Source organism: Anser cygnoides, chromosome 4 (genome assembly GCF_040182565.1).
Source record: "Anser cygnoides isolate HZ-2024a breed goose chromosome 4, Taihu_goose_T2T_genome, whole genome shotgun sequence".
Taxonomy (NCBI): domain Eukaryota; kingdom Metazoa; phylum Chordata; class Aves; order Anseriformes; family Anatidae; genus Anser; species Anser cygnoides.
The window spans coordinates 14,116,468-14,132,839 of record NC_089876.1 but is presented as its reverse complement, the minus strand read 5'-3'; the positions used below and the strand labels follow the sequence as shown (position 1 = coordinate 14,132,839).

General features: G+C 36.7%; 1 protein-coding gene across 1 annotated transcript in view; it reads left to right on the top strand.

The window, feature by feature from the left end:
- The window catches only part of CLNK (cytokine dependent hematopoietic cell linker), a 50,380-nt gene that overhangs the window by 27,772 nt on the left and 6,236 nt on the right, over positions 1 to 16,372 (top strand). The window contains exons 7-16 of the mRNA XM_048047111.2: positions 190 to 235; positions 2,532 to 2,560; positions 2,903 to 2,922; positions 3,627 to 3,755; positions 6,820 to 6,847; positions 9,312 to 9,330; positions 10,419 to 10,494; positions 11,697 to 11,737; positions 15,731 to 15,870; positions 16,233 to 16,310. Coding sequence (XP_047903068.2) covers positions 190 to 235; positions 2,532 to 2,560; positions 2,903 to 2,922; positions 3,627 to 3,755; positions 6,820 to 6,847; positions 9,312 to 9,330; positions 10,419 to 10,494; positions 11,697 to 11,737; positions 15,731 to 15,870; positions 16,233 to 16,310 — 606 coding nt within the window. The remainder of the gene's footprint in view (positions 1 to 189; positions 236 to 2,531; positions 2,561 to 2,902; positions 2,923 to 3,626; positions 3,756 to 6,819; positions 6,848 to 9,311; positions 9,331 to 10,418; positions 10,495 to 11,696; positions 11,738 to 15,730; positions 15,871 to 16,232; positions 16,311 to 16,372) is intronic.

The following is a 16,372-nucleotide window of genomic DNA, read 5'->3' as shown; positions in this document are numbered from 1 at the left end:
AGTCACAAAGGTTCCTGTTTCACTTTGCAACAATGTGCTCTCAACTAACTATTGTTTGTTGATGCCTAAAGTCAAGACTGGATCTACAAAGTATATGGGGCATCCCAGTGAAGAATAGACGTGTTTTTACTAGCTACAGTTTCAAATAACAATGCCTAAGATCACATCTTTAATTTGTTTTATTAACAGAAACGCACGTCTGCTCTAGAGGGGAGGAGCATGCTGACTATTAGAGGTATAATTAAAAAATCTGTTTCTGCAATCAGAAATAGAATATGGTGATTCCATATTTAGCTTTGTTATATAGGTACACATTGAAGATGATAGAAAAGACAGTTTTCAGAACAGCAGCTGCTTTCCAAATTAAACCTGCTGCAAAATGTGGAATGCTGTTTCGACAACCAAATATTTAAGTAATTATTTAACAAAGGAGATACATTTTATCCCATGAGCACCTTGTTTCTCAATGGAAATATATTTATAAAAGCTATCTGACAACGTTCTCCTACTCAGAACATGCTAAATCTATAGTATTACCTGGTATATATTTGTTTCTCCACTGCGTTTGTTCTATTTCTTGTGACAAATTTGTAGACAGACTGCAATCTTATTCTTCAAGAACTTAATGAGGCCTCTGACTATTAAATCCTTTAATTTACAATTTTACTCAATAATAAGTTTATTTTAAAAGTATATTTCTAAATACTTTTCTATATACATTTCTATATGTTTGATATACTTTAGATATAGCAAAATATCAGGAAACCAAGTACTGAAGAATTAAATATGATTCACCTTGAAAGGGAATTATGATTTTTCTCTTATCATTTCAAATCTTTGAACCATATTTGCTAAATATGGCCAGAAAAAAATGCAATTACCAAAATATGATCACTTTCTATGTTTGATGTAAAGGGTGATTTTCAGAGAGTAAGTATTACATTTGACCAGTCAGAAAAATAATACAAAGAATTCCATTAAAAAAAGAATCTGTTTAATTTTTTCCTTTTATTTCATACTTTAATTCAAAGCATTGAGCCAAGTAATTCCTACAGATGATGAGAAAGTAAGCAGTATAAGTTCAGAAAATGAAAGGTTAGACTGAATCTTGTGAGCAAATACTGATATAGCTTGTACGAAAGCTGAACTGAGAGAAATACCAAGCAAGGCAGCTTCAAAATCTGCAGAAATTAGTAGGAAAGGTCCTACTGACAGTTGGATAGTTTGATAAAGCCTCAAATTCCACAATGTTTTACGAGTTAGCTATATGTGTTTGCCTGCCTTCCTGAGATATGTGCTGACATCATTAAAGATGAACCAAGGACAACGCAGAAAGGTAAATTAAACTCTGCAATTCGAAGGTGTAACTTAAACATATTTTTGAGCACTTCCTGAGCTAACAGTGCTTGTAGAGTAATCTAATAGTTTTAGATAATAACTACACTATTATTAAATTTGTCTTAACATTTATTCTCATACACACAGCTATTAGTAGCTTTGCCACAAGATGGCATAAACAGCACAAAATAATTTTTTTCAACAGCTATTTTCTAGAATGGTTAAACATTTAAGGTGTCAGTATTTTTGTTCAGAGCAACTTGCTCTGGCTTACTTGAAGGAGAACTTAGCTTGTTTTGCATCACTTTTAACGTTACTTATGATGTCAGTATATAGAACTTCTGAAAATATTTTCAAAACCAAACTCTAATGCAAATAGAGTAAAATAATTTTTATTAGTAAGATGTCCTATGTGCATTTAAATAGCCAGTCAAATTGTGGTAAATTTGGAAACAACAGCAATGACAAAAAGCATAGATTTACTTTCATTTTTAACAAGACAGACCAAAAAAAAGTCCTACATAACTTGATAAGCACACATATAAAGTCTCTGAACAGTGTTTAAATTTGCAAATTACATGAAAAAAAAATCTCTCTTTCAAATATTTCATTCTGAAATCCAGAGGTAAAAACAAACTTTACTCTGTTTTATCAAGCATCATAAAGAGTTTTTAGTTTGCTTTATTTTATATTTTGAGCTGAGAAGCTGAGATAATCAAAAATACTTTTTGTTGTTTTTTGGTTGGTTGGTTGGTTTGCTTTGCTTTGTTTTTTTTTCCTGCTTTAGCTTCAGGTAATTTCTAGTTATGTCTCTTATGAAACAAATGTTTGTGAGTGATATTAAAAAGATTTACCTGGCTACTATACAAGAAGACTCTCAATATTTCCAGGACTGCCATAATTATATAAGAACAAGTAGTCTACTCTTTAATTGGAGAGAAGCACAAATGGTTGAGAAGGAGTTTTAAATTGCATCTGAATCTATCTCCAAATCCATCCTTAAAAAAAGGCTAAATAAAGTACAGATTGAACAAAACCCACATGTGATGAGACAGCAAAGAGTTCTGGAGGTGGAACAGGGTGGCAGGTGGATGGGGGTGGACTGCCAATAATAATACTAGAATAAGCCTATACTTTTATTTGTGGATTATATGGACAGCATTCTATCAACAATTATTATCAATTTTCTTTAGGAGAAAGAGGGAAAATACATGGACCCCAGGTAAGCAGAATCTCTCATCAGTTAGATTTTTTACAGGGCATTTTGCCATTGAAAGTTTTTTAAAAGCACACTCCAATTTTGCTCACACTAACTGAAGGATGAGAGAACTTGTATCTGTAGTCCTACATTATCTCACTTATTTGTATTCATGGTTTGTATAGGCATCTTTTACCCCTCAGTGATTTTAAAGTGGCATATTAAAGTATGATGTTATGTGTTGTGGACTACATAAAACTTTGACTGTTGACACAGACAAGACTGCTTAATCTAAGATAGCAATACTTCTTTTAGTAAAACAAGGAAGAAAAGCTTAAATGTATTTTTGTTTTCTCTCTTTCCTAGCAACCTTTGCCTCCTCCACGGTAAGATCAATTAAGAGATGGCTTTTGTGCATTTCCCAAAACGTGTGCTCAGGGCACTGAGTGCTGACGAGCGCTCACATCCAGCTGTAGCAGTTGTAATCACTCCCACAGAAGACAGGCCAAGCTCTATTCCATGAATACGTATGAATACATTTTTCTATGATACGCCCACACCAAAAAAAAAAATCTTTTTGATTTTTTTCCAATCTCAAACAATAATAATTGCTATAGTTAATAGATACTTTCAAAAGGTAATCCAAAAATTCCAAGCTTATTCTTCACCATCTATATTAAATGCAGTATGAGCTGTAAATCACTTTTAAAATGTGATTAGAATTACAGACATTCAAATTATTTCTTAAGTAAACTGCAGCATATTCTGCAGCTGGGCTCTATACACAGCTGTACCCACCCAGAGATGTCAGCACTGAAGAGCTGTATTTGGCACATACCAGTGAAGTGTATGAAAGTACTGTTAAGTGGCACAGAACATAGTACAGTAATGTCTTGCAAATGTAGAATATTATCCAAAATTACTTTTGCTATTGAATCCTGGACCTGAGCTAAACTCAGAACAAATACATAGAAAAAATCTTGGAAAAATTCTGTATTTTCCTTTTTTGAGCTTGCAGTTACAACAGACATAATTCTTGTGCCTCCTTTATACCCTACAAGTTCTTCCAATTCTCCTTTGACTTCTTCAGGCCACTGAAGACACTGCCAAAGCAATATCAACCACTTCCTCCAGAGCCAAAGATAAGCAGCCAGGTCTCCCACACCAGGAAAACGCTCAGCCAAGCACATACCTTTCCAGTATCAGCAAAGCTCACAAGGTACTATGTTTCTTCATGCTGATTGCCTGAAAATTAAAACACTCTCCCTGGCAAAATCACCAGACTTTACCTCCATTGCACCTTTGCTTTTACTTAAGGAAAATAAATGTTGATTCTTTAGACAGCTGTGAATAATCAAGAGAAGGGGTATTTAGAGTAATCTGATACTAACATTCTTTAAAGAAAAAAATGCCAAAATAACAGTAAAGAAGTAAAGGAGCAGAAAAGTAGAAGTCGAAAAGGAGTAGAAAAGTAGACTAAAAGTCATGAACACTTAGTATAAGGTTTGTCCTACTTTTTTCCTGACATTTAGAGGTTTTGCAACCACTTCCAAGCAAAAATAATAGCACTTGCTTAGCACAGTTGGTGAACCGAGTAATAGCGAACCATGTGATGGGAATATACACTGACTGTGCCAGAGAAATACAGAAATATCTCCATAACCCAAGGATGCTACATTCAGCAAAAGAAATGACTAATCTGCAGCCAGAAATCTTGCTCCAGCCCGAGACCAGTCCTTTACACCAGATCCCTGTAGCCCATCCTCTGTTATACAACACCCAGCGGAGAATGGATCTGCAGCACAAACCATGTGTGTCCAGCTCTATGGCAGACCATGTGCATGTCAAGTTATGAGACTGTCTGCTTTTTTCATGCAACAAGCATGCTTAGGCACATGAGCATGAATGTATGCTGCTCACTGCCATGGAAACAGAGGCACTCCTGCTGTGTGACCAAAACACACGTGTGTAAATGGGGAAGGTGGTGGGCATGTGCTGGGAACAGGAGTGGTACGTATCCTGGGGCCACAGGGTATAATGCTCAGATGCCTCTCTGTGAAAACCTGTTGCAGCCAGATGTTTGGGCCCAACGAAAATATGTCAGTTCTGTCCATCCTTCCAAAAATACTTTCAATTTCAGTTCGTCAAGTTGGAATTTTGCTTCATTTTGCAAAAGTCACCACAGTCCAAATCCTATAGTACAAATACCACAGAGAAAGAAAAAAAAAAGCGTCTTACAAATCAATGAAGTAATCTTCTACTCCAAGTTAAGTATATACTTAAGGAGCTGACTCTAAGTATGTTTTATTTTTTCCTGAATGGTGCTTAAATTTTTTTTCATGGATTAAGTTACAGAAGCTTTCAGTTGTTAAGACATTTTATTAATATGAAGTAGCTTCATATTCAGATGTGTGACCTGACCTACAGCTGAGAAGTTCCAAATCCCATGACTGATCCCTTCCCTTCGTAGGACGGCATATAAAATTGAAAGCTGTGAGAACTATTTCAAGCTGTGTTTGCCAGCAGTCATCAGTATGCAAAGTGCTAGAATTCAAAAGGTCCTTTACAAAACCAAAGTCTGTAATATAAATACATGTAATTTCTTATTCTAGAAGTAAGGAGTGGCAGCAAAAATCATAACCACAATGCTCTGTATTGCAGTTATAAATACTAAAATCTTTCAAATAGTCTTTTTTTTTTTTAAGTTGACATAGGGTTTTTTTTAATCACAGGAGTAAGAGGGGAGTGGCAAAGACTAAGACCACACATAATCTGGGAAGGCATTTCACAAATTTCCGACACAAGCACTTCACTCGAAATATTTGTCACCCATCACCAATCCAGTCACAGCTCTGCAGGGAAAAAACATATGTATGGACTGCAGTATGGAGGAGTGCAGCACTACACCGTTGTCTGCCAGACTGTCAGCAAAGCTGTCAAACTGCAGGCATGATTTACGAGCGCACATCCTATTTTCCAACAAGATTTGGAAGACTTATAAAATTACACACCATTATTTATACACTCTGTAAACATCTGCATAAAATATGGGCATGTGCAGGATTCTGGAATGTATCTGAGAAGCTTTGGTGAGATTTAAATGTGTGGTAAATGGAATGGGCCATACAAGTGGTGTGTCCCCTCGTAGAGGAGTCCTCCCTGCAAACACACCTTTATTACCTCCTAACTTTACTATGCACCCAGCATCGTACATATGGACTTTTCCTTGTCAAATAATAACCTCAGAGTCCAAGCTAACGAATTGCACATGCTAACACAAAAGCATCTTTCCAAACCCAAAACAGCATGATGCCATTTCCCTTGGTCTTATCACTTGGTGCCTGGGAGAAGAGCCTGATCCCCACCTCGCTATAGCCTCCTTTAAGGCAATTGTACAGTGTGATAAGGTCAGCCCTGAGCCTCCTCTCTGCTAGGCTAAACAAACCCAGTTCCCTCAGTCGCTACTGTAAGACCTGTTTTCTAGACATTTCACCAGCTTCAATGCCCATCTTTGGACACGCTCCAGCATGTTGATGTCCTTGTTGTTTTATGTTCATAAATAACTTCTAAAATTTAGACCTCTATCTCTTTTGCTATTAAATGCAAGCTGCTGAAAAGTCTGTTCATCAAACCTAGGACATCCAATAAAATATGCCAGACTTGATACATTGTCCCTTTTGAGGGGGAGAATACTTTCTGATGATCCTTCTCACTAGCGGAAGGTATTCCTGTTGACCAGGCATATCAGGAGAAAGCAGAAAAATACCTAAATACCAGCTTGAATCAGGACCAGGAGAAGCATTCTACAATTCTCTTTATCTGTTTGCATCTTAAGTTCCTGGTTTGCATTTCCTTTTGTCTATACTTTGCGTTCTGCCACCATGAACGTTTCACTTTTGAAAACTCTTCAGTCTTCGAGAAAATCTGTTTATAGCTGACTTTAAAGTTTCTAATAAGATTTTTAGCATGAGAGTAAGAGTAGAGGAGAAAGCTCATAATCCTTCATATCACTTCTCCCTCCCCCCAGAATCAATCCTTACAAGGACTTTTCTCATTTACCATAATGAATTCTGCGGATGCTGTTCTTCTTTTATGGATGTCCATAACCTTTTCTTGCAAATAATTTATGTCAAAAAATAACCAGCCTCTGAATTTCTATAGCAGTAATAAAATGCCAAGGGCTGTTAATTTTCAGTGATGATGTAACCAAAGTATTTAAGTACTCGAAGTCATTTTTTATTTTATGATAATGAATTTTTTTCATATATTTCTTTCTTTTCCAGGCATATATCTCTTAGGGAACTGAATGAAGTAAGTAATCATCTTTGTATACATTATTACCACCAAAAGCATACACATTTCATGGCTGTGTAGCTTCAGAAGTACAATTATTTCAGTCGCAACTTAGCCTGTTAGGTAGAAACAGTATAATAACCATATTAGCTTTGGGTCATAAATATATCTATTTTTAATGTGTGTAGTACTGTCAAAATGGCTACTCTGTGAATGACAGCTAACATCCTGAAGTTGTTTTCAGAAATAAAAACACAAACAGCGTATAGCAGCCTCCCCAGGTATCCAAATAAAAGCACATCTCCTAAGTGCCAAATGCTGCAAATGTCTGAAAAATGTGCGGAAGGGAGGCACTCATGCTCTGAAGGCCAGTGATACTGAGCTCCTGTGTGCAACAGAGGCTATAAAGGCTCTTGCTCCCCACTCTCACCTCCAAGCTGAGCTCCTCTCCCAGTGCAGCCTGCAGCCCCATACCAGCTGCCTGTGGCCAGAGGGCAGAAACTGAGAGATGATGCCATGAACTCACCTGTAGGCATAAATGCAACATAAAGCATTATCTTTTCTCAGAGACTGGTAAAGGCAAGTGATTATTTTTTCAGATCCCAGTTTCTGTAAAAAAAAAAGATTTTAGAAAGTTTGTTCACCACCTAATCTATCTGTCAGTGAAATAAAGCAGAAAAAATGGGCTTAGCAACAAAAAAAAAAGGGGGGGGGGTACTTATGACAAACAGAAATTTCTTAGTGGTTTACTGTAAGATGTATTAAGAGATACAGTCCCTACAATAATGCAGAATGTTAAAGGCTGTAAAATTCAAAGATGATAGGTTATAATCTACATCATTTTGTGTTTCTTACTGTGTTCTATTTGTTACAGTAATACATTTGTAAAATGTTTTTATCTCATTACAAGAGAACAAAGGAAAAAAAGTAATTTCTACACTGGTTAAGTCCAGCCATTTCCTATCACAGAAGCTGTATCACAAACCCATAAGCTGATCTAGCTCTAACTTCAAAATCCTTTGAATTTTTCTGATCCACAGCTCTGAATGGGAGGCTATCCCAGAACCTCACCCCTCCCATGGCTAGAAACTCCTTTGCTTTGAAATATTTTTACAAAACATGCTTTGATTGTAATATTATAATTAACAATTAAAGCCAAAAAAAAAGAGCTACTGCCAAGAAAGATAATATTTTAACACAAAAATCTTTGTCTTCTCCTAGATGATGACTCATTACCAAGTATAAAAATAACCCCAAGAACAACAAATATCTTACATCTGTAATTAATATTTCTGGCTGGGCACTGTACAGCTGCACAAATGCTGCAGCTCTTAGTAAGCTCATTGTTTAGCTACATCTTAAGGAGAAATACTGTATATTTCATAACATGGATCACTTCCCATCTGTATAGCTCCTAAGACATAGACAGCTTCAGTGTGACCCAGAGGAGACAGGATATGCTCTTGTTAAGTTTTTGGACATCAAACTGCAGGTCAAAATGGTTGAGAGCAGACCCAGACACAACAGGACCCAGATGAGCTGTAGGAAAGGGTCACCAGAGCACATCTGGAATGCTGCACAAGGAGCTGCTGGCAGGCAGGAGCGGGATTATGAGGGCAATTTCAAGAGTGTTGGAACAGGTTGCCCAGACAGGCTGTGAAATCTATGTTCTGTGGGTCTGCAAGACTCAGCTGGACAAAGCTCTGAGCCCTGGCCTCATCAACTAGCTTAGTCTTTGAGCAGTTCAATGACCTGCCTAGGTCCTGTCCAATATGAATAGCACTATGAATTTCTAAGTAATGCAAAAACATTAATGGGGAGGTAAGTTTTAAGGAAGACTTTAAAAAGCACCATTTACAAAGAGTATTTTTTTTTCTGTTTAATGCTTATGTATTATATTCTCATGTGTATCAAATTAATAATCAAAATAATTACTATTCTTGCGTGAATCAAAATACTACAGAAATACAGTGAAAGTTTATCCAACTGTGGTCTCTAGACACCTATCTATTGTTCACTTCTCTGCAATATAATATGCTGTACTGAGACTCCCCACACGGTGTTTTTGAATGAAGTATCTGCCATGACAGTTAAAGTAATTGTTCTACTAAAGGGTCTGAAAAGAAATGACTGATTTTAATCTTTGGATAGTGTATCTCCAGTCAATCAAAATCAATCTCTTGAATTCATAGAAAATCAGTTAAGGAAAGCCATATTGTAAATTAAGCTGATGCACGATAGTGATCATGAAAATGGTGATCATTGTGATACACCTTGTGTTCACTTATACCCCTAAACATTCATTTCTCATTGTTGCCAGTGGACTGAGATGAAAATTCAGCCTGAGGTTTTGACAAAGTGATCAGGTATTTATAACTGAATGTCTGAATTTAAAATGAAAAGATAGTTGAGTTTGTTCTGGTAAGTTCAAGTTGATAATCAAAAGAAAAATATTCACTGTCTATGTTATCATTTTATATAGGCATCTGGAAGAGAAAAAGGTTAGTATTTAAAAATATATTAACTTGTTTTCTTTCTTTCACATCCCAAGAACAAAATATCCTATCATTAAAACTCCAGATGAAGTTCTCAGTACAGGAACCTGACATCTATCCTACTGTACGGGATTATGCAGTCTGGGTCTGAATTAAAACTAGTAATAGACATCCCCCAGGTATACATCTGCTGGGAACTGAGAGATTTAGAGTGACCTCAACGGTTCTGGAAAATGGAGTGCAAAAAGGGATTTAATTTGCATTAGCTACACCTATTTGGGGAAGCAGTGCATCACATTTGTTCTAAGCAAACCAAAGTTTTAAGGTCCTAGGGGGAAGAAGAGTGAAAAAGAAAGTTAAAAATCTTAAAAGAGATTTAAAGAAAAATCCTTAAAGAGTTAAAAATCTGTCTTTTTAAGCTTTACATTTTTAAAGCTACAAATAGAAGCTTTTGTTTTTTTTTATTTTTTCGAAAAGCATTTTAAAAATGTCAATTCTTTAGATGCACATAAAATGTTTTAAAACCACCTTAAGCTATTCTGTCTGTATGAAGGTCCATGAAACAAAAAAATACTTGAAAATACCTTGAAGACAGATACAGACTAATTGTTATGCTGTTTACACCTCCATGTCAATGAATTCATAATTTCCTCTGGCAGTTCCTTTTGTGGATTAAGGCACAGTTTCCCGATTTTCAGCTAGAAGTACTATTGACTGCATTTGTTTTCTATCTGTCCTGCCCTACAAAAAGGATTTATGAACTCTCTGTATGCTTCTAGTACAGCATTCTCCACTATTTACCGTTATGTTAATCCATATTATGTTAATCCATATTATGTTAATCCATATTTGGCACCAGCAAAACCTGCAATGTTCAGCATCACCATGTAACATTCACTACCACAGTAATGTTTCCTACTCTAATCATTAATTGACTGATTTAAATCAGACTGATTGTAGCCTATTAGCTTTCTCTAAGCTTCCCCTTGTACACAAATTTGGTTAACTTAATTTTTTTTCTGTGGTAGTTGCTAGAATACTGTCAAAGTTACACAAGAGAGGATACAATAAGTTCTCGTTCTTTTTATTCATAGTTACAGATTTGATGAAGAAACTGGAATTGACTTTACAAGCACAACAGTACAAAATAAAGCATCTTCCTGATTCCAGGTAGGAATATAAGAATTTCATGAGCTTGTACTGGATGCTTCAAGAACTAAACATTCTGCACGTAGCAAATTATACTTCACTATGTAATAAAGCAAGAAGATATCACTTTCTGATGCCATGTAGTGATATATAATGTTTTGCCCTGAAGGTCTTTGGGAATTGCTTTTAAGCTATTATAAATACACATTCAATTTTTATCTTTAATAGCATACCAGTGTATTATATTTTGCCTCAATTTCCCTGCAGTGGTGTTAAATATACTATAAGAAGTAGCTCTGTCATCTCCAGCCTCAGCATTTTCCCTACCCTCTGTATTCCATTTTTATATGTGAAGATATGCTTGGCCTTCTTAAGGCCAATTATTATTCCATAGAAATCTGCCACAGTTTCTACTACTTTTCTAACCTTGCAAATCTTTCTTTTCTAAATGAGTTTTTGAATGTAATTCTACCACCTCTCTCCTAAAGCATTCAACAAAATATAAAAGTATAGGATAATGTATAGGGACTGTGCCAAAAATTTAACATCTTTCCTACAGTTGACTGATAAGACAGAATCTCTCATCTAGCCTTCTTGATGATGACAGCATTTCTCCAAGATAAAATACTACCTGTAATACCTAAAATTATTACTGGTATTTGTGACCCCTAGTATTTTGATTCTTGTGCTGTGGTACCAGTGGCTCTGTTATGGGAAGTTATCTGTACAGTGCATTTCCCAGTTCTAACTAATATTACTACAAAATTTGGGGCACTCAGCAGTGGGCTAGAAAATCACAAGCATCAGGGAAAAACTGCTTGCTGCATCTTCCTTATGGAAGGACTGGAAATATCAGGTGAAATTAGCAGGGGGTGGGCTCAGAACAGACACAGGGAAATTGTGCTTCACTATAGAATCAAAGAATCATAGAATCATTAATACATGGAGTGAAAGCATGAAACTCTTGCAAAGGCTCATGGGGAGTAAAAATGTATGTAATTTCAAAAAGTGGCTGGAGAAATTAATGGAAGAGAAATCTGTCAAAAGCTGGTAAATACAAAAATACCACCTGAAACTCAGGAGAGCCCAAGGCTGCAATTTGTAGGATGAAGGTGTGTTCTGGGGTAGCACAGCTATGCATTGCTCTGTAATTTTACTCTTACTTAAACATGTGCCGCTAACAGAAATATTTTTCTGACGTTACTTTCATTGCTTTCTCCCAGCTTCCAGTATATACAGAGCTCGAAGAATGTTTGCAGCTCAGGTAAGAAGAGAAGAGCTTTGAAAACTAAACCAGGAATGGATAAACTGTGACACAGTAGGCACCAGATCTATGTTTCTATGTGTGTGCATCTGCACTGGGTGTTTTCAGTGCATTGAGGCAGTGTAAAGGGATTGTTAAAGGAAGCAAGCAGGAAAAAAAAAAAAAAAAAAAAAAGTAAAACAATGGCACAGTCAATAGCAATGAAGAACCAACAGGAGTTACTTGCTTGGCTGTACCCTGTGCATGGTTCAAGAAAGCTAAGAAATGCCTAACCTAGCACCCAAGGGCATTAAGCCACTACAAAACCCGACACCCAGAAAAGGAAGGAGATTTGGACGAGCTGCTGAAGGACAACAGGGATAAGAGGAGAAGGCAAATTGCTGGGCATGCAAAGAGGCAGAGATGGAGAAAGCGTGCTGTGAGCAGAAGAGGGTGCTTTCCCCAGCAGAGCTGCCATCAGCTGACAGGGGTGGAAGCTGCAGATGTTCAGGATATTATATAGCAGCTACCTTGGTTTTAATGACTTTGGGGAAGTGAATACATTGATCTTTTCTTTGTGGAAACTACTTTAGGTTTATCACAGATTCCTAGAGGGAAGGACTTGCAGATGGCATTATCAGACAGGCCTGTTAACATATTATGGCTGGAAATAGGAAATTCACGGGGCTGCGTGGTGTTTCCTGAGGGAAGGGACTGGGAGCCAAAAGTAGCAGTTGTGGGGTGCCCTGCCCAGCCCCAGCCCGTGGTGTGGCTTGTCCAGTAACCATGGCAACATCACTCCCATCATTGTCCCTGTATTTTTTTGAGACTCACAGAACTAAATGCAGCACACGGGAGTGGTTTCACCACATTGACGGGCACACTCTCTAATCTGGAAGATGATGCTTCCACAAACACGGTTAAAAGCTGTGTTAGCTTTTTGCTGTTGTGTCATATTGTATCTGGTGTCTGTCAACCTCTCTACCTAATCTCTTCTAAAAAAAATATGGCTTTATTTGTATTTAACCCTTTAGCCCAAAAGTTCTATTTGACTTATCCCTACCTGTCAATAAAGTTACCCTTGCTTTAAAAAGCAATTCCCTAAATCCAAAAGAGAAAGGATTAAAGTAAAATAACATGACATAACATAACATAACATAACATAACATAACATAACATAGCATAGCATAACATAAAATAAATAAAATAAAATAAAATAAAATAAAATAAAATAATAAAAACATCATCTGTTCACAGACATTTGAAAAGCAAAATCCCTTTGTTAGCCAAACTTCATGATAAGAATTGTGTAAGGAAAAGAAAACGTTTATCACTGTGTTGTATAAATATGATTTTTGCACATATATATACTAAAGAGGAAATATTATAGAAAGGAAACTCTCTGATATGTTGGTCTTTCATAAAAAGATTGATTGACAAAGAAGTGTGTCTAAACCTTAAGTGGAGTACATATAAATAACATGACCTTGGTCTTTTGAATTCTCTGGGTCTCTGGGTTTTTTGAATGTCATTAAAAGTGCACCAGCCAAGTTATCTCATATTTTATCTCATTTTTTTTTTTTAAAGTAAGTCTTTGAGAGTGCATGCCTTGGGAAACCCAGTGGCTCTGGGGCCTCAAGGAGTACAGGGCTCATCCATGCTGGTAACTTTCTACTGTCTTTGACTACACTTACTGTACTTTTGTATTCTCCCTTAACTGCCACTGCAAATGCCCTTTCTACCAAAAATACAAACCTCTAAGCCATGCTGAGAACCCATGAGCTGCATAATCTGAATTCATGCTAAAAGCCAGGAACACCAGGAAGCACATACAGGCTGTATTATTTGTTCAAATAAAGAAGGATTCACCTTGACTTCAGCCTGTGTCAGGCCAAACAAGCCCACCTCCCTCAGCTTCGTGCCGTAAGCTCCTTTACTTCTGTTTTGGGCTGTTCTCAGGAGTCTCTCAGTCCTCTCATCTACGCACAATTCCTTGTTTTTCCTAGGTTCCCTGTACCAACCTCTGCTTCAGAAACTCCTGCCATTCCTACCACTGCTTTTGGTCCTTCATGTGCAGGCCCTCTAGGACAGCGCACCCTCACTTTATCTCCTTAAATTCCTTGCCCTTGTGAAACAACAGGGACAGAACAGAACAAAAAAGTGGCCTTCAACCCTGCTATCCTACATGGTCCTTTAAAGCCCATGTTTGGATTAAAAAAAATATTTTACAAAGAAAGTATTAACTTTACTGGATTTGTACGAATAACTTTGTATTTTTTACAATATGTAAGTATATATTTCTCTCACTCTGATTGATATTTTTTTATCCTTTATTGTTTAAAACAAGTTATTTTCTGTGTAAAAATCTAAACTGTTCTTTAATTTCTTGGCAAGCAGTGTAAGAGAATTTTCCACTTCCTGACATACGAGAAAGAAATTCTACAGAACAAACACACCAGTCACAAAGCAAACATAGTGCTAGCTGCAGGGTTTCTTTTTAAAAATAAAGTATCTGAGGACAGCCACCAAAAATGAAATGTGAACACAAATGACAGCTTCAGGATCTAATAAACTGAATGGTGGCATATGGGTGTTTTAACGACTCAATCTGCAGAAAAAAATTGTAGATGCCTGGTTACAGACCCTTTACACAATTAGCTCAGTAATTTCATTTCTGAAGGGATCGATTGCCTATTGAATATGATTGTTTTCCTACTGACATCAGTGGACATTGTTTACTGGCTTAAACACAAATGCAATGTGCTGTAAACCAGAACATGACACATGGTACATGCATGAAACAATGAAAACTATTATTCTTCTGTAAAAGAATGTCTCTGAACTTCTTTAAAACTTTCATATGTTATGTATTGGCAGAATAATCTGATAAAACATGAGCAACAGATAAAACATAATGAAATTTCATTTTGGCAAACATTACTGTCTCTTATGAAAGTAAAGGAAAAGATGGAAGCCATCGATAATCACATTTTTCTCATTTACTCTTACAATAGTCACTAACTCATTTCTACCAACAGCACTGCACAAAACAAATAAAAATGCCTTCTGTTTTATGGCAGGATATGATGTTTTTATTCTGCAGTTAACCATTTCTTTTTCTCATGGTGTGCACCTGCAAAATGCTTCCTAACCGTACATCTTGAAGCTTTTCTCAAGCTGTTTCCACTGCAGCCTCACCAGCCCGAGCCTTCCCATGTCACCCCACACTTTGTGGTCCTGTGCCATCCCGTGCACTCCCTGGTGCTGTGCTGTTAAAAGGCAATATTAAATATAGACCGCAAATCACTTGCTTCAGGAGGACGCTTTTCAGCTGCCTGAGCAACCTCAGTTGGCTCACGTAACCTCACCAGGAAAGGAGGGAGCAGGAGCGTGCAGCCTGGGAGCTCTGCCTTCACCTTTTTCTTGATGCAAGAGCAAATTCACTTCTCCGTATCCAAAAAATGAGGCCTGGCCCTAAATTTATTCACTGCAGCAAGCTGCAGAGCAAACTGAAATTCGTCAGCACAGCAGAGCCTTGAATCCTCTAAGGCTTGGTGGAAATAATGCCATCTGGCAATGGGATAAATGAGGAGCTTTAATGTGCTTGGATACAATACAAATGCAAGGGGTTTGAAAGGTAAATGCAGAGCAGAATTACACTTGTAGAACATAAATGTCCCCGTATTTATTATTTTATTTAGTATTTTATATTTTATTATAATTTGCATATAATATTTTGCTGTGCTTACAGGTACGAGAACCTTGTAGAGTGATGTCAGTTAAAAGGCATCAGAAAACTAACTCATATCTTAAATTTCTTGGGGCATGAATCTGAAATCACTGGTCCTGCATTAGCAGAAGAGCAGTCATAACAGTTCTAAATTTTAAAGGTTGAGAACACAAAACTGCAATTCCAAATTGTAAATGCTATTATCTTGTGTATAACAGATAGGGTAAAATGAAGCTAAAATTTAAGTTTAAAAAATATGACTGTTTTTCCTTCTGAATTTACAGGGACCACATTAAATGTAGAGGATGTGTCAGTGGAGAGGTCACCGTCTCCTATACAGTGCACATCATATGAAAACAAACCATTCACAAAACATTCACTTGTAAAACGGGAAATGAAATCTCTTACCCAGCCCACTGAAAAGGTAAAGAATGCTTTGCTTAATGAAGGCAGGGTTGTTGTTTTTTAAATGGGATTATCACTCTATAGCACGCACACAACTAAGAAATATGGTCTAGTAAATATATTTCTCTAAGAAATTAAATAGTCTGAAACCTGTGGGCTTTCAGCACCCCTGAAAACAATCCAACATGGTAAGAATTTAGATGTTTAATTTGAAACAGATTTTCCAAAACAATTTCTAGATACAGATGCATTATAATCATTTTAATAAACCATGATAAATTTGCTTTAAAGGCAAATTTGATTTAATCAGTTTTCACTGGGAATTGCTTCTACCAGCTGTGGTTAATTTCTCAACACTGATTATGATATCTTAAAATTAAGGACTTAAACAAATATGAATGGTACATTGGAGAATACGATCGCCATGAAGCAGAGGTGGCATTGTTACAGGAGAACACTGTAAGTACAATTTCTCTTGAAATCTGTGGTGTAAAATCTTGGAGAATATGTCTTTAAACTGT